Source organism: Coregonus clupeaformis, chromosome 24 (assembly GCF_020615455.1).
Source record: "Coregonus clupeaformis isolate EN_2021a chromosome 24, ASM2061545v1, whole genome shotgun sequence".
NCBI classification, from domain to species: domain Eukaryota; kingdom Metazoa; phylum Chordata; class Actinopteri; order Salmoniformes; family Salmonidae; genus Coregonus; species Coregonus clupeaformis.
In genome coordinates, this window is record NC_059215.1 from 59,480,061 (window position 1) to 59,502,186 (window position 22,126).

A 22,126-nucleotide genomic window follows, 5' to 3' on the forward strand; every position below is an offset into this window, starting at 1 on the left:
ATTGTGTGTAGATTGATGACGAAATAGAATAAGACTAATGTAACAAAATGTGGAAAAAGTCAAGGGGTCTGAATACTTTCCGAATGCACTGTAGGAGTATCTATTTCTTTGTTAACCGCTCAACACAGAATAGCCACGTGTGCCCATTTCCTCAAATCGTTTGGAGAAAATATCCTTTGTATTTTGTTCAATTGTATTCTTCATACTATAAAATAATATAAAATAATGCCACGGTGTTCTAAGCAAATCTTGTCTGCTAAATGAACTAGTGTAGCCCACAGCCATATGGCATAGCCAGATGAGGACCTAACATAACTCAGAGTATGCTATTCTGTTCTTCTGAAATAGACAAAATTTTCTTCATATCATGTTTCTTTAGACCTGTCTAAAATAAATAATGGATTTATTGTGAAGGTGTAGGCAATATTACATGGATTTATTAGACTTTTTTAAATGTAGATGTTCGAAAGGTCTGCATCAGTGGCTTGTAGGCTATGTGTGGAAGGCAGGAGCTGCTAAATGTGTTTATGTTAATTAACTGTCAATTACCGTGAGACCGGCAGTTATTTGCTTAACAATCACCGGCTGATGAAATTTCGTGACCGCCACAGCCCTAGCTACCACCATGTGTTTTCCCTTACAAATGAGAAAGTTCAAGAAAAATGAAGCAGATAACAAATTACCCATCCACATTTATGTCTTGTAATCAAAATCAATGCTGCTTCTGACTGGCTTAAACTGGCACTGATATCTGCCAACACCTGACATCTTGCCAACATTCAACCAATAACAATTCCAAATCTAAATCAGGAATCTCCAATGCATACAATATATCAACAAACACTTATGCTGATGAGTGCTACAGTTGTTTTCGTGGCCAAGGAGCCCAGGCTAGTCTTTTCTAATGAATGTGGGTTAATTCACCATGGATGCTGTGCTGCTTGTTGACCATGGTAGTATTATCATTAGGCATCTCAACTAGGGCTGTGGCGGTCATAAAATTTTATCAGCCGGTGATTGTGAAGCAAATAACTGCCGGTCTCACAGTAATTGACCGTTAATTAACAAACACATTTAGCATCTTCTGGCTTCCACGCATAACCTACCAGCAACTGATGCAGACCTTTGGAACAACTACATTTTAGTCTAATAAATCCATCTAATATAGCCTACACCATCATAATAAATCCAATATTTATTTTGGACAGGTCTAAAGAAACATGATATGAAGAAAATGTAGTCTAGAAGAACAGAATAGCATACTCTGAGTTGTCCTTATGTTAGGCCCTGATCTGGCTACACCATATGGCTGGGCAACACTAGTTAATTTAGCAGACAAGATTTGCTTAGAATTCCATGGGATTATTTTATAATATTGTATAGTATGAAGAATACAATTGAACATAGCTGAATAAAATAGAATATATATTTTCTCGAAAGGAATTGAGGGAGTGTCCACATTTCGACTATTCTGTGTTGAGCGGTTAACAAAGAAACAGGTACTCCAAACTTTAGTTGTGATACAAATGTGGGCTATATGTTTTAATTTTTAATACATTCTAAGGCTGCATGATGCGACTAATGATGATTTGAAAAAAGTTGCATTTGTATTGATCCCCATTAGCTAATGCCAAGGCAGCAGCTACTCTTCCTGGGGTCCAGCAAAATTAAGGCAGTTCATACAATTTTAAAAACATTACAATACATTCACAGATTTCACAACACACTGTGTGCCCTCAGGCCCCTACTCCACCACTACCACATATCTACAGTACAAAATCCATGTGTACGTGTGTGTACAGTGTGTATGTTATCTTGTGTGTGTGTATGCATGTGTCTGTGCCTATGTTTGTGTTGCTTCACAGTCCCCACTCTTCCATAAAGTGTTTTTTTAATCTGTTTTTTTAAATCTAATTTTACTGCTTGCATCAGTTACTTGATGTGGAATAGAGTTCCATGTAGTCATTGCTCTATGTAGCACTGTGCGCCTCCCATAGTCTGTTCTGGACTTGGGGACTGTGAAGAGACCTCTTGTGGCATATCTTGTGGGGTATGCATGGGTGTCCGAGCTGTGCGCCAGTAGTTCAAACAGACAGCTCGGTGCATTCAACATGTCAATACCTCTCATAAATACAAGTAGTGATGAAGTCAATCTCTCCTCCACTTTGAGCCAGGAGAGATTGACATGCATATTATGAATATTAGATCTCTGTGTACATCCAAGGGCCAGCCGTGCTGCCCTGTTCTGAGCCAATTGCAATTTTCCTAAGTACTTTTTTGTGGCACCTGACCACACGACTGAACAGTAGTCCAGGTGCGACAAAACTAGGCCCTGTAGGACCTGCCTTGTTGATAGTGCTGTTAAGAAGGTAGAGCAGCGCTTTATTATGGACATACTCCTCTCCATCTAAGCTACTGTTGTATCAATATGTTTTGACCATGACAGTTTACAATCCAGGGTTACTCCAAGCAGTTTTAGTCACCTCAACTTGCTCAATTTACACATTATTATTACAAGATTTAGTTGAGGTTTAGGGTTTAGTGAATGATTTGTCCCAAATACAATGCTTTTAGTTTTAGAAATATTTAGGACTAACTTATTCCTTGCCACCCACTCTGAAACTAACACTTTGTTAAGTTTGGCAGTCATTTCAGTCGCCATAGTAGCTGACATGTATATTGTTGAGTCATCCGCATACATAGAGTTGTAGCATGGCTACACAAGGAGATTGGGTAGTTAAACCTACGCCCCAGTTTGTTATTATTTAAAGGAACAAACATAACATGGTGTCAGATTGGTAGTCACTATGACGAGATAGAGAAAAGAAAGGAGTAACTCTGCAAATTTCCGCAACGAAAATTGAACATTCTACCACAAGTCAAGTAACGTGAGTAGTCGAAGATGCTAGCTTGTAAGAGCGATGCCAACGAGCCGCAGCAGCGAGAGTGACAGCAGCGAGAGCGAGGCTGCATTGGAATTTGTTGACGAGCAAGTTGATGAGCAACCTACCGAAGTAAGAGAAATTGAAACTGTACCTGTTTCCTGAGTGTTTCCCGTCATTGATAGGCTTAGTCCTCCTACTCCCATGCAGTTAACAGGCAATCTAGCTGACAATTGGAAACATTTCAAGCAGATATCTACCTAGCAGCCAGTGGAGCAGGGGGAGATGACAAATTGAAAGCTTCCATTTTTCAGCATTTTATTGGAGAGGATGCATTGGACATTTACAATAGCTTTCAGCTAGACGAGGCAAACTTGACATTGACTGTGCTCATGGTTAAATTTGAGGAGTACTTTGTACCAAGCCAGAACTTCACATTTGAGAGATACAAGTTTTTCTCTCATGATCAGAAACAGGGAGTCAGTTTTAACCAGTACTTGGCTGAGCTGAACACACTGAGCAAAACGTGTGAATTTGAAAATCTGAAAGACTCACTAGTGAAAGACAGGATAGTCTGTGGCATACTTGATAATGGACTCAAGGAGAGATTGCTGCGTGAGCAAGATTTAACTTTAGATAAAGTAGTGAATATGTGTCGAGCAGCTGAAACCACCAGAGCACAAGCTAAAGAGCTGGGCTGGGATGAGACGTCAGTGCATGCAATAAAAATAAAGGAGCAACACACACAACGCTTTACAAAACAAAAACAAGCAAAAGAAAAAAATCAAAACACTACATGTGGATAATGTGGAGTTATCCACAAGCCAAAAAATTGCCCTGCATATGGCAAATCGTGTAACAACTGTGGGAAAAATAATAATTTCTTAAAATGCTGCAAAGCTGAGGCTACAAAGAAAAAGGTTCACACAGTCAAAGAGGAGACTGAAGAATTCTCTGTTGATTCTGTGGAAATATGCAATGCAGTAAAAGCTGAATGGATTGTGCCATTGACTGTGAATGAAACTATAATACCATTCAAGTTTGATACTGGAGCTCAGGTAAACCTGTTGTCGCTGGATGACTACAAAACACTGAAAGTGAAGAGCAGAATACACCCTGTGAAAATCAAGGTTACTGGTTATACTGGGGAGAACGTACCAGTTAAAGGAAGCTGCATAGTAACTTTACAGCACAAAGGAAAACAGTTCAAAGCTGATCGTGGAAAAGAGTGTACAGCCTATTCTCGGAATCAGTGCATGTGAAAAGCTCAATTTGGTGAAAAGAGTGTATGTAGTGACATCACAGACTGACCAAGAATCGCTACTGGCTGAGTACGAGGACGTGTTTGAGGGTCTTGGATGTTTACCTGGAGAACACAAAATATGTACGGATGACAAAATTACTCCAGTTGTGCATATGTGCAGAAAAGTTCCATTTGCACTGAGGAAAAAGCTCAAGGAGGAACTCGGACACATGGAAAAGATGGACGTGATCACAAAAATGGATGAACCTACAGATTGGGTAAACTCACTGGTTATTGTGGTGAAAAAGAACGGTGATCTCAGGATATGTCTAGACCCGAGAGATCTCAACAAAGCTATCAAGCGAGAGCATTTTAAGTTGCCAACCAAAGAAGAGATAATGTTGCAGTTTTCTGGAGCAAAGTGGTTCAGTAAGCTTGATGTCTAATCAGGATTCTGGAAAATGAAGCTAGATGATGCAAGCTCAAGGCTATGCACATTCAACACACCTGAGGGCAGGTACAGATTTGTCTACCATATGGGATTCTCTCAGCACCACAAGACAATTCACATGATCTTCGAGCACATTCCAGGAGTAGAGACCATGATGGACGACATCATCGTCTGGGGGTCCACAAAAGAAGAACACGACGTGCGAGTGAGACAAGTGCTGGACCTGACACGGAAAGTCAACCTGAAGCTAAACAAGGACAAATGCAAGTTTGGTGTGAAAACACTTACCTTCGTGGGAGATGTACTTTCAGAGGATGGAGTCAAACCAGACCTGAGAAAAACATCAGCTATCAACAACATGGAGCGCCCGAAGAACAAGGACGACGTGAGACGCTTCATGGGCATGATCACCTACCTTGCAAAGTTCATACCTCAACTGTCAGCACATTCTGCTTCACTCAGATGTCTTCTGGAACAGAAAAACGAATGGGAATGGTCCCATGAGCAGGAAAACTGCTTCAAAAACCTAAAGGTGGCAATCACGGAAGAGTCAGTGCTCAGGTTCTATGATCCAGAGAAAAGCACAAGGATTTCTGCAGATGCGTCACAGTTTGGCCTGGGAGCAGTTCTTCTGCAACAGAATGCAAAAGACGAGCACGAGAAGTAATGTACTGGCCAAGAATGAACCAGGAAATCAGCCAGACCACAGCTTCATGTGAACTGTGTTTGACCTACAGGCCAAAGCAGCAAGCAGAACCGCTAATGCCTCATCCAGTACCCAACCGACCCTACTACAAAGTTGGAGTTGACCTTTTTGACTGCAATGGCAAAAGTCACATTGTTGTTTCCGACTACTACTCAAACTACCCTGAAGTAGCAACACACCAACTACCTCCAATACTGCCAACTACCTGAAATCAGTCTTCGCAAGACATGGGGTTGCGTCTGAAGTGTACACAGACAATGGCCCGCAGTTCTCAAGTTCTGAATACCGATCGTTTGCTAACGACTGGGGATTCCGACACAACACTTCCAGCCCCAACTACCCAAGGTCCAACGGCTTAGCAGAAAATTCAGTCAAAATTGTCAAAGGTCTGATGAAAAAGGCACATGATGGAAAGGAGGACTTCCTAAAAAGTCTGATGATCTACCGCAGCACACCACTGCAGAATGGACTTTCACCTGCACAAATGTGGATGGGACGTCGCATCAGAACCAACCTACCCATCCATGAGGACTTGCTAACACCCAGAGGTGCTCACAACGTCAAACTCGCAAAGGAAAAACAGAAAGACAAACAAAAACAGCGACACGACAAAAGTGCAAGACACTTACCTGAACTGAAACCTGGAGATCATGTACGACTCCGAGACATCACTACAGGAACCTGGATGCAGCAAGGGTGCGTGCAGAGAGAAGTTGCACCGCGATCCTATGAGATCCAAACGGAGCATGGATCACAACTGAGACGAAACAGAGTGGATCTAAGGCTTCAGCCATTTACTCAAGGGACTGAGGATCATCAGGAGGATACTGCTGATGTGTCAAATGCCTTTACCAATGGACAATTCAGTCAGAACACCCTGACTGACAATGAACGCTGCCCAAATGCTTCAGGAAGCACTTCAGCAGAACAACCAAAAAGGACTGTCAGAGCCCCTGAAAAGCTTGAGAATTGCTAATATATATATATATATATATATATATATATATATATATATATATATATATATATATATATATAGTGGGAGAACAAGTATTTGATACACTGCCGATTTTGCAGGTTTTCCTACTTACAAAGCATGTAGAGGTCTGTAATTTTTATCATAGGTACACTTCAACTGTGAGAGACATAATCTAAAACAAAAATCCAGAAAATCACATTGTATGATTTTTAAGTAATTAATTTACATTTTATTGCATGACATAAGTATTTGATCACCTACCAACCAGTAAGAATTCCGGCTCTCACAGAACTGTTAGTTTTTCTTTAAGAAGCCCTCCTGTTCTCCACTCATTACCTGTATTAACTGCACCTGTTTGAACTTGTTACCTGTATAAAAGACACCTGTCCACACACTCAATCAAACAGACTCCAACCTCTCCACAATGGCCAAGACCAGAGAGCTGTGTAAGGACATCAGGGATAAAATTGTAGACCTGCACAAGGCTGGGATGGGCTACAGGACAATGGGCAAGCAGCTTGGTGAGAAGGCAACAACTGTTGGCGCTATTATTAGAAAATGGAAGAAGTTCAAGATGACGGTCAATCACCCTCTGTCTGGGGCTCCATGCAAGATCTCACCTTGTGGGGCATCAATGATCATGAGGAAGGTGAGGGATCAGCCCAGAAATACACAGCAGGACCTTGTCAATGACCTGAAGAGAGCTGGGACCACAGTCTCAAAGAAAACCATTAGTAACAAACTACGCCGTCATGGATTAAAATCCTGCAGCGCACGCAATGTCCCCCTGCTCAAGCCAGCGCATGTCTAGGCCCATCTGAAGTTTGCCAATGACCATCTGGATGATCCAGAGGAGGAATGGGAGAAGGTCATGTGGTCTGATGAGACAAAAATATAGCTTTTTGGTCTAAACTCCACTCGCTGTGTTTGGAGGAAGAAGAAGGATGAGTACAACTTCAAGAACACCATCCCAACCGTGAAGCATGGAGGTGGAAACATCATTCTTTGGGGATGCTTTTCTGCAAAGGGGACAGGACGACTGCACCGTATTGAGGGGAGGATGGATGGGGCCATGTATTGCGAGATCTTGGCAAACAACCTCCTTCCCTCAGTAAGAGCATTGAAAATGGGTCATGGCTGGTTCTTCCAGAATGACAACGACCCAAAACACACAGCCAGGGCAACTAAGGAGTGGCTCCGTAAGAAGCATCTCAAGGTCCTGGAGTGGCCTAGCCAGTCTCCAGACCTGAACCCAATAGAAAATCTTTGGAGGGAGCTGAAAGTCCGTATTGCCCAGCGACAGCCCCGAAACCTGAAGGATCTGGAGAAGGTCTGTATGGAGGAGTGGGCTAAAATCCCTGCTGCAGTGTGTGCAAACCTGGTCAAGACCTACAGGAAACGTATGATCTCTGTAATTGCAAACAAAGGTTTCTGTACCAAATATTAAGATCTGCTTTGCTGATGTATCAAATACTTATGTCATGCAATAAAATGCAAATTAATTACTTAAAAATCATACAATGTTATTTTCTGGATTTTTGTTTTAGATTCCGTCTCTCACAGTTGAAGTGTACCTATGATAAAAATGACAGACCTCTACATGCTTTGTAAGTAGGAAAACCTGCAAAATCCGCAGTGTATCAAATACTTGTTCTCCCCACTGTGTGTGTATATATATATATAAAAAACGGGCACCTGGATGGGATGTTTTTGTTTCTGTGAAAAGAAATAGAGCCACAAAGAGTATTGTTGGACAGAGACTGCATCTGGTTGAGAAAAAAAAAGGGGAAAGTAATGTGTGTTATTGAAAATTGCATGTTATGCAGGTTGTGTAAACAAATGTGATGTGACATGTTTAGTTACAAAGAAAAAGTAGTTTTCTTTTAAAGGAAGGAAGATGTGTTATGTGTTAATAACATGAAGACTACGTTACCCAGCAGGCTATGCGAGGGGGGGAAGTTGAAGTATGCCTTGCATGGCTACAAAAGGAGATTGCTAGCTAAAGTATCAGTTTATTAAAAGTAGTTCAACCTACGCCCCCGGTTTGTCATTATTTAAAGGAACAAACATAACATCTGGGACAGCTGTGGGATGTGATCGATCCCAAATTGATACAACCACTAGCATCAAAAAACCTGTTTTAAGCAATGAGCCTGACACAACAGATGAGAATGTTTAGCTTAAAATGTGGATAAACTATTAGGCTATTTCTTCACATTATAAGCGCAGCAATGCGCACACGGCAGTAGGCTAAACGCGTGAATGTACCATTAGCATGAAAACACAATTCTCAAAAGTGACCAGAAATGAGATTATACATGTAATGCTTTGATTATAACGGCGAATTCTTATGGTGAAATTTATCTTCCCCAAACTTGAAACTCACGCGCTGCATATGTATGCCAGTTAGGCTCTACCCCTGTTGTAAAGCGGATTAATGTGCTTTATTTTAAGAAGTTATTTGGCCACTTTAGTTGTGATACAAACCTTATCAAAACTGGGCTAGGCTATATGAGGTGTGCAACAATGATTTGGAAAAAGTAGTTTAAAAAAGCATGCGCAACAGCTGGGCATAATTCACAAGTGATAGGCTAATATTGTCACCCATCACACTATTATTGATTTAATCTTGTCTTTACATATACTAAATAATATGTGTGAAATTAGTTTTGATTTAGAATGGACCATTATTATGCACCTGTCTCGAAACAGGGGCAGCGGGAAAAAATACATGTAATCTATAAACTTAAATATCGGAATGGAAGATGCTTTTCCTGTGGTTCAGATTCATGCCAGCCAGGTAAGCTATACTCCTGTTGTAAAGAGAAGCAATGCGCTTAATATTACGAAAGTTGAGATTTTTAAGATTGAGATATAGCATACATTGGACCTATATGAATTCTAGCCGAAGCTCAACTCCTGAAAAAGTGCTCAATTTTCCTTCATTTTTGTGCCACCAAATGTTTGCATACTACTGGTAAAGTTACCACAAAGATTATGATAACTTTAATCTGTGGTTACCAGGTTGTTAGCTAGCTAGCTAATGCTGTAACATGACTGAACAAGGTTAGCGGCTCGTGAGTAGTTTTAGAACGGCCCACAAGATGGTTTGTGAATGTAAAATTCGGTCGTGCCAATACGCTAGAAAGAAACAAACGGTGCGCCGGTAATATAGGTCAAAACATTTGAACAGTTTGGGCTAGAAACAAGCTGTTTTCACTGTAGTAATGGTGCAAGCATAGTCACAAATCTAAGTATATTCTCTATGGCACTCAGAGGTTGCGGTAAAGCTAAGTAATCATTACAACAATTATTCTCTGGGTGATTGTTTTTCCCCCCCAAAAAATCCAGGTAGCCCAGCAAAATATTTAGGAGCATATGCTACCAACATGGTAGCACTGTAGAGCCCTGTGTGTGTGTGTTCTGGAAATGGGTCATTTCAGGCCACACCCTCTGTCTCACTGGGATCTTAAAACCTGTTCAACTCTGAGAGGTTGTTTTGGGCCCTGTACGGTGGGGGGGGGTTCTCCTCAGAAGGTATTCAGACAACCTAGACTTTTTCCACATTTTGTTACATTACAGCCTTATTCTAAAATGGATTACATAAAAAACACACAATACCCCATAATGACAAAGAGAAAAACAGGTTTTTATACATTTTTGCAAATGTATTACAAATAAGTAACAGAAATAACTTATATACATAAGTATTCAGACCCTTTGCTGAGACTCAAAATTGAGCTCAGGTGCATCCTGTTTCCATTGATCATCCTTGAGATGTTTCTACAACTTGATTGGAATCCACCAGTGGTAAATTCAATTGATTGGACATGATTTGGAAAGGCACACACCTGTCTATATAAGGTCCCACAGTTGACAGTGCATGTCAGAGCAAAAACCAAGCCATGAGGTTGAAGAAATTGTCCGTAGAGCTCCGAGACAGGATTGTGTCGAGGCACAGATCTGTGGGGAAGGGTACCAAAACATTTCTGCAGCATTGAAGGTCCCCAAGAACACAGTGACCTCCATCATTCTTAAATGGAAGAAGTTTGGAACCACCAAGACTCTTCCTAGAGCTGGCCGTCCAGGCCAAACTGAGCAATCGAGGGAGAAGGGCCTTGGTCAGGGAGGTGACCAAGAACCCGATGGTCACTCTTACAGAGCTCCAGAGTTCCTCTTCCAGAAAGACAACCATCTCTGTAGCACTCCACCAATCAGGCCTTTATGGTAGAGAGAACAGACGGAAGCCACTCCTCAGTAAAAGGCACATGACAGCCCGCTTGGAGTTTGCCAAAAGGCACCGAAAGGACTCTCAGACCATGAGAAACAAAATTCTCCAGTCTGATGAAACCAAGATTGAACTCTTTGGCCTGAATGTCAAGTGTCACGTCTGGAGGAAACCAGGCACCGCTCATCACCTGGCCAATACCATCCCTACGGTGAAGCATAGTCGTGGCAGCATCATGCTGTGGGGATATTTTTCAGCGGCAGGGAGACTAGTAAGGATTGAAGGAAAGATCCTTGACGCTCAGGACCTCAGACTGGGGTGAAGGTTCACCTTCCAACAGGACAACGACCTTAAGCACACAGCCAAGACAACACAGGAGTGGCTTCGGGACAATTCTCGGAATGTTCTTGAGTGGCCCAGCCAGAGCCCGGACTTGAACCCGATCTAACAACTCTGAAGAGACATGAAAATAGCTGTGCAGCGACGCTCCCCATCCAACCTGACAGAGCTTGAGAGGATCTGCAGAGAAGAATAGGAGAAACTCCCCAAATACAGGTGTGCCAAGCTTGTAGCGTCAAACCCAAGAAGACTCAAGGCTGTTATCACTAGCAAAGGTGCTTCAACAAAGTCCTGAGTAAAGGGTCTGAATACTTATGTAAATGTGATATTTCAGTTTTTATTTTTAATACATCTGCAAACATTTCTAAAAACCAGCTTTTGCTTTGTCATTATTGGGTATTGTGTGTAGATTGATGAGGGAAAAAACTATGTAATCAATTTTAGAATAAGGCTGTAACGTAACAAAATGTGGAAAAAGGGAAGGGGTCTGAATACTTTCCGAATGCACTGCATATCATTCCTGTAAGACGATAAAGGCATGGCATGCTGCACAAGCCCTGCGCTTTTAAAATGGCTGTGTTCCAAAGGGAATTTGTGCATGTTTAGAGCGCCAATTCGGTAAAAGATTAGACCAATTATTTTTTCCCCAAAAAAAAGAAAAACATTTTGGAACAGTAATTGGCAACATACTTTATTTAAACCTAGTCTTTTAAATGTCTTATTCCCAACATGGGGACAAATTGAGGTCCCCCCCCAAAGAAAAAAAAACTAACAAAAAATGGTACATTTCAGGGGGTTTTGGCCTGTAGTAGTCACGTTGTTTCATAGTTTTTACCTTTCTAACAGTACTAAGCATGTGTTTGTAGGACATAGTTTTGAATCCTACATGTACTTTATGAGGGTAGTACACAATTTTATGCATTATTTAGAAGATGCCACCAGAGGGCACCAGCGTTTAAGAGGTTATTAAGCCATGATAACACAATGACTGTCACCTTTATAACACTTTCCCACTCCGACCCATGGACATCATCCATTTCGTCCAGACCTCAGAATGATTTGGTTATTAAAGACTTCAATTGCACTATTACACAACCAATCCAGCATCCAAAAAGTCTGTATAACTTCATGCAGCTAATCAACTCAGTAAGATTTGATGTAATCTTCAAGACAGGAGAAGACAATGGAAGTGATGACAACGCTAACAACAACGCTAGCTAACTGCTAATGTTTCTGAAATGACAATGCAATGCAAGATGCGTCTGTGCCTCAGTGGCAACACAGGCTGCAAAGCGTAACATGTCAATGCACTGAAAGCCAACAATTTAGGCAACAGCGCTTAGAGAGAGAGGGGTCAACTGAGTCACACAGAGGAAGAAGAGAGCCATACCGTCGTAAACAGGGTCATTATCACTACCAACATTGGAAGAGAATAAAGGTGAACCTAATGACTCTCTCCAGAAGGCACATAACTCTTATGCTACCATTTGTCAATTACTTTGTCACCAAAATAAATAAAAAAATGTATTTTCTAATAATATAACAGCTAAATTGATATATTGCTCAACTTAAGTGTTAGTGTTAGGTCCTACAGATAAAATGTAGGTACCCACCCCTGGTTTGAAAGCAGGAAGTCCAAGACCTACTCCAATTGTGGCTTTGTTGGGGTTTACCACAGAGTTGTAGTGAATGTTACGATGGTAGCTGACTCTGATTGGTTCGTCATTGTTTTGATGAATACCATGGAACGTGTTGATTGGTTCTGGAAGAGGGGGGGAAAAAAAGAGTTCACAGAACTACTTGATCAATGTAGTGCACTACTGTGTCCACACATTCAGAAGTCAAAGGTCAAGAATTACAAACTGTGCAAAGTACCAGGCAGCTCTGCTGATCATGCAACTGGCATGGCCCACTACTGAAAAACACACCTGTGCCCTCCTGGTAAACTTCCACTGGCCGATTGTACATCTCCGCCATAGCCTGCATCTCAATGTGGTTCCCGTGGCAGTTGTTTTTCCTCTTCCTGTTGATGTATGTGGTGAAGTCTTCTGTCACGTAGTTCGAGAAGTAGTCTGCATTTTTCATCTGAAATTAGAGTACATATTTTCATTAACAAAAAGCCCAACAGGTGAAATCTGACTGGAAACCAAAGAAAGAAAACAACTTACCAAGTAGTCCATACAGTGTTTACGAACAACTTCATGCATATCTTGGTCTCCATATACTTGATCAGCTGCAAACAAGAGGGAATCAGGTGTTACAACATAACAACATGCATACCAGTTCAACAACATTCTTATCTATTCAGTCTAATTTTCCATAGTGTTTCTGATGAAGCCTAGATTAAATTAATAAGTATGAAGTAGCCTATGATTGACCAAGTATGATTAATGCAATTGTATGTAGTTTAATCAATATGGATCTATAGGACCATTTTATTTTAAGCAGGTGCAATGCCGCACGTTTGAATGCTTATATGGTAGATTTAATCTAAACAGGGATTTTGATGGGCTTTATCTTTGGTTGCATCCTCAGCTATATGTGTAGATCTGAGAAGAGTCACTGATATGATCAATAGATCATGTAGGACAGCCCCAGAAGTAACTCTTCTTCTCAACTGTATGCAATAATTTGCTATGTGTTGTCTAAGAAATTCAACATTCTCTGTATTGGTCTTGCCAACCCCCATTGTCACACCTTTGAGAAACAGAGGTTACATCATGCAAGTCTAATATCTGATTAGAGGTTAACTTTACAGTAATACTATTGGTCAACAACTCAGGTTTTGAAACCAAACAACTCAGATGCTTATAAAAGGGTCAAAGATGAATTGTTCTTTCTCTTATTTGTTCCTGACCTGCTGTGGTGAGATACTCTTTCTTTCCTTCTCTCTCCACCCCATGAACTTTTGGGGCATTGCCTTTGAGGCTATGATTTCTCTCTCTCTCTGACCATGCTTAGAAATATACCTTGTAATGCTTGCTAATGCCTTGTAACTTAAGCTTTATGCCTTGTATGTGAATACATTAGTTTTACAAAGTATTTAGAATTCTATTCTCAGACATTTCTTCATTGCCTATTACTGTAACCATCTCCTTGCATATTCCTATTTATCCTATGGAGTCAGATAAAGACAACTAATTTAACGGGCTAATTGCTTAGTCTTATTAGGTGTCACGTGAGGTATTTATAATATCATACATTATAAATATTATGCCCACTACAAACAAAGCTAAAAGGGTTTCTCTCCACAGCCTCCAAATAGCCCCCTTTTTCCTCTATGAGCACTGAATATGCAAATGAGCATCAGCTTCATTCCGCCAAGTCACATGCTAAAGCCGCAAAGACTGAGAAATTCTTGATCAATTTACTCTTGGTCAGTCTCAACCTAATCTAGAAGGGTGGGGACAGACATTTGTGAAATTTGTTTGTCAATTATTCATTATTTTTGAACAACTCTTTTTACTGACTAGAGTCATGAGTTGTTTTTCTGAGTGACTCGTTTATTTTATACATTGGTTTGACTTGCTGGCTGCAATGAGTCCTACAGCAAGTTTGATATACGCTCCTCGGGCTCAGCGGCTCCAGAGACATGCTCCGACCAACAACTGTCTGTCAAGCAGGTACTGTACAGGCGTATGTGCGCAGGAAAACAGATCATGCTGCAGGCAGCATAGAGAAGAAAAATACATGTTTAGAACTGATAATTGATCGCATGGTGCAAGAATGAATGCAATTAATTGATTATTGAATGTTATGGACACAGCTTTGTAGAACCAAACATACTGTCACGTCTCCTCCTGTTGCTCCCCTCCAGTGCTCTGATTCACCGGTCTCCTGAGCGCACCACCTCGGCAACACCGGAATGGAAACGAGTCGGACGCAAAGGATTTACTCCAGATACCGGACCAGGCCCAAATCCCCGTCATTCGCATGAAGAGAAGAGGCCGATACAGGGGACGTAGGTCTGGGTGCCTTGTGAGAATTAGTCGGAGAGTGGGTAACCCGCTTCTACCATCCGTCCTATTGGCCAACGTGAAATCATTGGAGAATAAACTGGATGAGCTCCGTTCAAGACTATCCTACCAACGGGACATTAACAAATAATATCTTATGCCTCCGGTAAGACAATAACAGCTGGTACACAAAATCAAATATTAAAGAAGTCTTGAGGTTTTGCTCGCCCGAGGTAGAGTATCTCATGATAAGCCATAGACCACACTATTTACCAAGAGAGTTTTCATCTATATTTTTCGTAGCTGTCTATTTACCACCACAAACCGATGCTAGCACTAAGACCACACTCAACAAGCTGTATAATGCCATAAGCAAACAAGAAAATGCTCATCCAGTGGCGGCGCTCCTAGTGGCCGGGTACTTAAATGCAGGGAAACTTAAATCAGTTTTACCTCATTTCTACCAGCATGTTATATGTGCAACAAGAGGGGGGAAAAAAACTCTAGACCACCTTTACTCCACACAGAGATGCGTACAAAGCTCTCCCTCGCCCTCCATTTAGCAAATCTGACCATAATTCTATCCTCCTGATTCCTGCTTACAAGCAAAAACTAAAGCTGGAAGTACCAGTGAATATGTTCGGGGACTCATCCGATGGCATTGTGGAGTATACCACATCAGTCACCGGCTTCATCAATAAGTGCATCGATGACGTTGTCCCCACAGTGACAGTACGTACCCCAACCAGAAGTAGGATTAAGATTGAATCCTACTACATCGGCTCCGACGCTTGTTGGATGTTGCAGGGCTTGCAAACTATTACGGACAACAAAAGGGAAGCCCAGCCGCGAGCTGCCCAGTGACACAAGCCTACCAGATGATCTAAATTACTTCTATATACACTTTGAGGCAAGCAACACTGAAGCATGCATGAGAGCACCAGCTGTTCCGGACGACTGTGTGATCACGCTCGCCGTAGGCGATGTGAGTAAAATAACTATTATTTTTTAGTTTTTTTGGAGGGGGGTAAATCAGCTTAATATTGCAGATCGATTGTAACTTCTATCAGTGTAATTGTCTGCATCACTACCAATCCCCCATGTTTTAAAAAAATATATATATATACAGTGGGGAGAACAAGTATTTGATACACTGCCGATTTTGCAGGTTTTCCTACTTACAAAGCATGTAGAGGTCTGTAATTTTTATCATAGGTACACTTCAACTGTGAGAGACTCCCTTTAAGAGTGTGCTCCTAATCTCAGCTTGTTACCTGTATAAAAGACACCTGGGAGCCAGAAATCTTTCTGATTGAGAGGGGGTCAAATACTTATTTCCCTCATTAAAATGCAAATCAATTTATAACATTTTGACATTGGATTTTTGTTGCTGTTATTCTGTCTCTCACTGTTCAAATAAACCTACCATTAAAAGTATAGACTGATCATTTCTTTGTCAGTGGGCAAACGTACAAAATCAGCAGGGGATCAAATACTTTTTTCTCTCACTGTATGTATTTATGTATGTATGTATGTATGTACGTAGAGTGGGGAGAACAAGTATTTGATACACTGCCGATTTTGCAGGTTTTCCTACTTACAAAGCATGTAGAGGTCTGTAGTTTTTATCATAGGTACACTTCAACTGTGAGAGACGGAATCTAAAAAATCCAGAAAATAAAATCCAGAAAATCACATTGTATGATTTTTAAGTAATTAATTAGCATTTTATTGCATGACTTAAGTATTTGATACATTAGAAAAGCAGAACTTAATATTTGGTACAGAAACCTTTGTTTGCAATTACAGAGATCATACGTTTCCTGTAGGTCTTGACCAGGTTTGCACACACTGCAGCAGGGATTTTGGCCCAATCCTCCATACAGACCTTCTCCAGATCCTTCAGGTTTCGGGGCTGTCGCTGGGTAATACGGACTTTCAACTCCCTCCAATGATTTTCTATTGGGTTCAGGTCTGGAGACTGGCTAGGCCACTCCAGGACCTTGAGATGCTTCTTACGGAGCCACTCCTTAGTTGCCCTGGCTGTGTGTTTCGGGTCGTTGTCATGCTGGAAGACCCAGCCACGACCCATCTTCAATGCTCTTACTGAGGGAAGGAAGTTGTTGGCCAAGATCTCGCGATACATGGCCCCATCCATTCTCCCCTCAATACGGTGCAGTCGTCCTGTCCCCTTTGCAGAAAAGCATCCCAAAAGAATGATGTTTCCACCTCCATGCTTCACAGTTGGGATGGTGTTCTTGGGGTTGTACTCATCCTTCTTCTTCCTCCAAACATGGCGTGTGGAGTTTAGACCAAAAAGCTCTATTTTTGTCTCATCAGACCACATGACCTTCTCCCATTCCTCCTCTGGATCATCCAGATGGTCATTGGCAAACTTCAGACGGGCCTGGACATGCGCTGGCTTGAGCAGGGGGACCTTGCGTGCGCTGCAGGATTTTAATCCATGACGGCGTAGTGTGTTACTAATGGTTTTCTTTGAGACTGTGGTCCCAGCTCTCTTCAGGTCATTGACCAGGTCCTGCCGTGTAATTCTGGGCTGATCCCTCACCTTCCTCATGATCATTGATGCCCCACGAGGTGAGATCTTGCATGGAGCCCCAGACCGAGGGTGATTGACCGTCATCTTGAACTTCTTCCATTTTCTAATAATTGCGCCAACAGTTGTTCCCTTCTCACCAAGCTGCTTGCCTAATGTCCTGTAGCCCATCCCAGCCTTGTGCAGGACTACAATTTTATCCCTGATGTCCTTACACAGCTCTCTGGTCTTGGCCATTGTGGAGAGGTTGGAGTCTGTTTGATTGAGTGTGTGGACAGGTGTATTTTATACAGGTAACGAGTTCAAACAGGTGCAGTTAATACAGGTATAGAGTGGAGAACAGGAGGGCTTCTTAAAGAAAAACTAACAGGTATGTGAGAGCCGGAATACTTACTGGTTGGTAGGTGATCAAATACTTATGTCATGCAATAAAATGCAAATTAATTACTTAAAAATGATACAATGTGATTTTCTGGATTTTTGTTTTAGATTCCGTCTCTCACAGTTGAAGTGTACCTATGATAAAAATTACAGACCTCTACATGCTTTGTAAGTAGGAAAACCTGCAAAATCGGCAGTGTATCAAATACTTGTTCTCCCCACTGTACGTACATACATACATACATACATACATACATACATACATACATACATACATACATACATACATACATACATACATACATACATACATACATACAGTGAGAGAAAAAAGTATTTGATCCCCTGCTGATTTTGTACGTTTGCCCACTGACAAAGAAATTATTAGTCTATACTTTTAATGGTAGGTTTATTTGAACAGTGAGAGACAGAATAACAACAACAAAAATCCAATGTCAAAATGTTATAAATTGATTTGCATTTTAATGAGGGAAATAAGTATTTGACCCCCTCTCAATCAGAAAGATTTCTGGCTCCCAGGTGTCTTTTATTCAGGTAACAAGATGAGATTAGGAGCACACTCTTAAAGGGAGTGCTCCTAATCTCAGCTTTTTACCTGTATAAAAGACACCTGTCCACAGAAGCAATAAATCAATCAGATTCCAAACTCTCCACCATCGCCAAGACCAAAGAGCTCTCCAAGAATGTCAGGGACAAGATTGTAGACCTACACAAGGCTGGAATGGGCTACAAGACCATCGCCAAGCAGCTTGGTGAGAAGGTGACAACAGTTGGTGTGATTATTCGCAAATGGAAGAAACAAAATAACTGTCAATCTCCCTCGGCCTGGGGCTCCATGCAAGATCTCACCTCGTGGAGTTGCAATGATCATGAGAACGGTGAGGAATCAGCCCAGAACTACATGGGAGGATCTTATCAATGATCTCAAGGCAGCTGGGACCATAGTCACCAAGAAAACAATTGGTAACACACTACGCCGTGAAGGACTGAAATCCTGCAGCGCCCGCAAGGTCCCCCTGCTCAAGAAAGCACATATACAGGGCCGTCTGAAGTTTGCCAATGAACATCTGAATGATTCAGAGGAGAACTGGGTGAAAGTGTTGTGGTCAAATGAGACCAAAATCGAGCTCTTTGGCATCAACTCAACTCGCCATGTTTGGAGGAGGAGGAATGCTGCTTATGACCCCAAGAACACCATCCCCACCGTCAAACATGGAGGTGGAAACATTATGCTTTGGGGGTGTTTTTCTGCTAAGGGGACAGGACAACTTCTCTGCATCAAAGGGACGATGGATGGGGCCATGTACCATCAAATCTTGGGTGAGAACCTCCTTCCCTCAGCCAGGGCATTGAAAATGGGTCGTGGATGGGTATTCCAGCATGACAATGACCCAAAACACACGGTCAAGGCAACAAAGGAGTGGCTCAAGAAGAAGCACATTAAGGTCCTGGAGTTGCCTAGCCAGTCTCCAGACCTTAATCCCATAAAAAATCTGTGGAGGGAGCTGAAGGTTCGAGTTGCCAAACGTCAGCCTCGAAACCTTAATGACTTGGAGAAGATCTGCAAAGAGGAGTAGGACAAAATCCCTCCTGAGATGTGTGCAAACCTGGTGGCCAACTCCAAGAAACGTCTGACCTTTGAGATTGCCAACAAGGGTTTTGCCACCAAGTACTAAGTCATGTTTTGCAGAGGGGTCAAATACTTATTTCCCTCATTAAAATCCAAATCAATTTGTAACATTTTTGACATGCGTGTTTCTGGATTTTTTTGTTATTATTCTGTCTCTCACTGTTCACATAAACCTACCATTAAAATTATAGACTGATCATTTCTTTGTCAGTAGGCAAATGTACAAAATCAGCAGGGGATCAAATACTTTTTTCCCTCACTGTATGCCATCCAACCCTGGAGTTTTCCCAGACTTAAAGTCTTTAATTGCATCCAGAAGTTCCTCCTTCACATGAGTCTTTCTGTTTGGCTGTTAATTTTACAATATAAAAGCGTCTGCTAAATGGCATATTATTATTATATTATTAATATCAATAGAAAAAAAAATCTCTACAATTAGCTTCAGTTAGAGGAGATGGAGGCGACTGAAACGAAAACATATGCTTAAAGTACCTTGTTTCCTCCTTCAAAATATAATTTGGTGAATCATGGGTTACTCCGTCAATTGTAACCAATTTCATTAACTTATTTTTGGTAGCATTCCTATGTTGAAGATGAAAAAATAATTTGGTGCATTTTTCCCCATATTCCATCCAGTTTGCTTTATTTTTATAATATATTACACTTGATCTTTCTTGAATAAGTTTCTCCATTTCTTTTTCTTTTTCCTCTAATTTAGTCTATGTTACAGTTTTTATTGCCATCTATCTGTTCTGTTAGACTTTCTATTTCCTTTGTTAGTATAAACTCTTTTGACCTAAATTGCCTTTGTTTTCGAGATGAGTACTGAATTGCATGGCCTCTAAAGGCACATTTAAAGGTGTCCCATACAATAAGGGGATTTGCTGTACCTATGTTATGTCGCCAAAAAGTCAGTTATAAATTCCTTTGTCCTAGTTAAAAATAAATTATCATCCAATAGGCTTTAATTAAATTTCCAATATCCTCGCCAATGTGGAAATTCAGTAAGAGTAATGTACATGCCAATTATATGATGGTCCGACCGCATTCTGTCCCCTATCAACACTTTTTAAACTTTTGGTGCCAACAAGAATGAGATAAGAAAGAGGTCAAGACGACTAGCTTGATTGAGTCTCCGCCATGTATATCTCACTAGATCAGGATATTTAAGCCTCCATATATCTACTAGTTCTAATGTATCCATGACATTCACGATTTCCTTAAGAGCATGTGGGTGATTGTTTGTGGTGTGATTTCCTTTACGGTCCATTGAGCTATTTAAAACAGTATTATAATACCCCACCATAATAATATTGTCTTGAATTGCTTGCAGGGTTGATAATTTATTATATATATTGTCAAAGAAGTGTGGATCATCATTATTTGGTCCGTAAATGTTAATGAGCCATATCTGTTTATTGTCCAATAACATATTTAAAATAATCCATCTACCTTGCGTATCTATTTGGACAATTTGCACATTCGGATCGAAATTACTATTAATTAATATCATCACCCCTTTTGAATTTCTTTGCCAATGGGAGAAATATATTTCACCCCCCCCATTTTCCTTTTTCCACGCAACTTCATCTAGAATTGTTGAATGAGTTTCCTGTAAACAATAGATATTATATTCCTTCTCTTTGAGCCATGTAAATATTGTTCTTCTTTTGTTATTATCAGCTAAGCCATTACAATTATAACTGGCTATACTTATTTCACCATACACCATAATGAGATACAAGTTTCAAGTCCATTTATCATTATATATGTTTGTAAATTTACCATAAAAAAATACCGTAATGATTGAGTGTCCATATAGCTGTACCATGATATTTGTATTGATACTAAGTATCCCTTCAATTGTTCTCCACTAATTCCCCCGCTAAAGCCCCTCCCCATCCCAAGTTGAGCCGTCATCCCAGTGATCGGCATCCCACCCACATCCCTCCGGATCCCTAGGGCCCCGAGAGGCCAGGACCCATCCATCGAAAACAGCACACAGTGCCACGCACCAAACAGAAGCAGATTAACCGCCAAAAGCATTTCCAATGCTGTCACCTCTATATATAACTATTTAAAAATATATATCTATTCAAATATCTTGCATATCTTATTTTCCATCATTAATATGTGTAATAATGTCGGCAGTTTATACGTAGGATTTTAACATATAACCCGGATTGCCATTGTATTACATTTAATTTATTGACAAGCAATTATTATCCTAGCAAATAATTACCGTGGTCCATCCCATACAATAGGACCAACCCTGCCAGGCAGGCTCAGAATCTTGAGGGGGTGGTGCTGCTCAAGTAGGTCTCTGACCGCATTTATTTCTCTGTTTAGGCTGCATACTCACAGCAGGTCCATAAAAGAGATGGGAACTTGTCTTTGGTATATGGGTCACTCAGGCGGGTGTCCAGGATATAGGGTTGGGGATCTTTCCATCATGATAGGACAATAAAAAATTAGATTAGATGTATACTATATTTAAAAATATATATCCCTCATCTACACAAAATTGAAAGCTCTCTCTCACTACCCCTGCTCATAGACACCCATCGGCTCTAGGATATGCAACCATTTCCCCTCTCACTCAATTAACACCGCACCTTTCCAAAAACAAAAATGCACACCACATGGTTGACTGCGGAGGAAATGGGCAGAGCGTGCAAACGCACCCACATCCCACACCTGCCGCAAGGGGGAAAGGACGCCAGGGAGAACACAGGACCAAGCCCAACAACCGT

General features: G+C 41.1%; 1 protein-coding gene across 3 annotated transcripts in view; it reads right to left on the reverse strand.

The window, feature by feature from the left end:
• Window positions 1–22,126, reverse strand: part of LOC121538633 (OTU domain-containing protein 5-A) — a 122,603-nt gene that overhangs the window by 37,118 nt on the left and 63,359 nt on the right. For all 3 annotated transcript variants that reach the window (XM_041846817.1, XM_041846816.1, XM_041846815.1), the window contains exons 3-5: window positions 12,997–13,061; window positions 12,757–12,913; window positions 12,442–12,590 (exon numbers count right to left, since the gene is read on the reverse strand). In XM_041846817.1, the coding sequence (XP_041702751.1) occupies window positions 12,442–12,590; window positions 12,757–12,913; window positions 12,997–13,061 (371 nt within the window). The remainder of the gene's footprint in view (window positions 1–12,441; window positions 12,591–12,756; window positions 12,914–12,996; window positions 13,062–22,126) is intronic.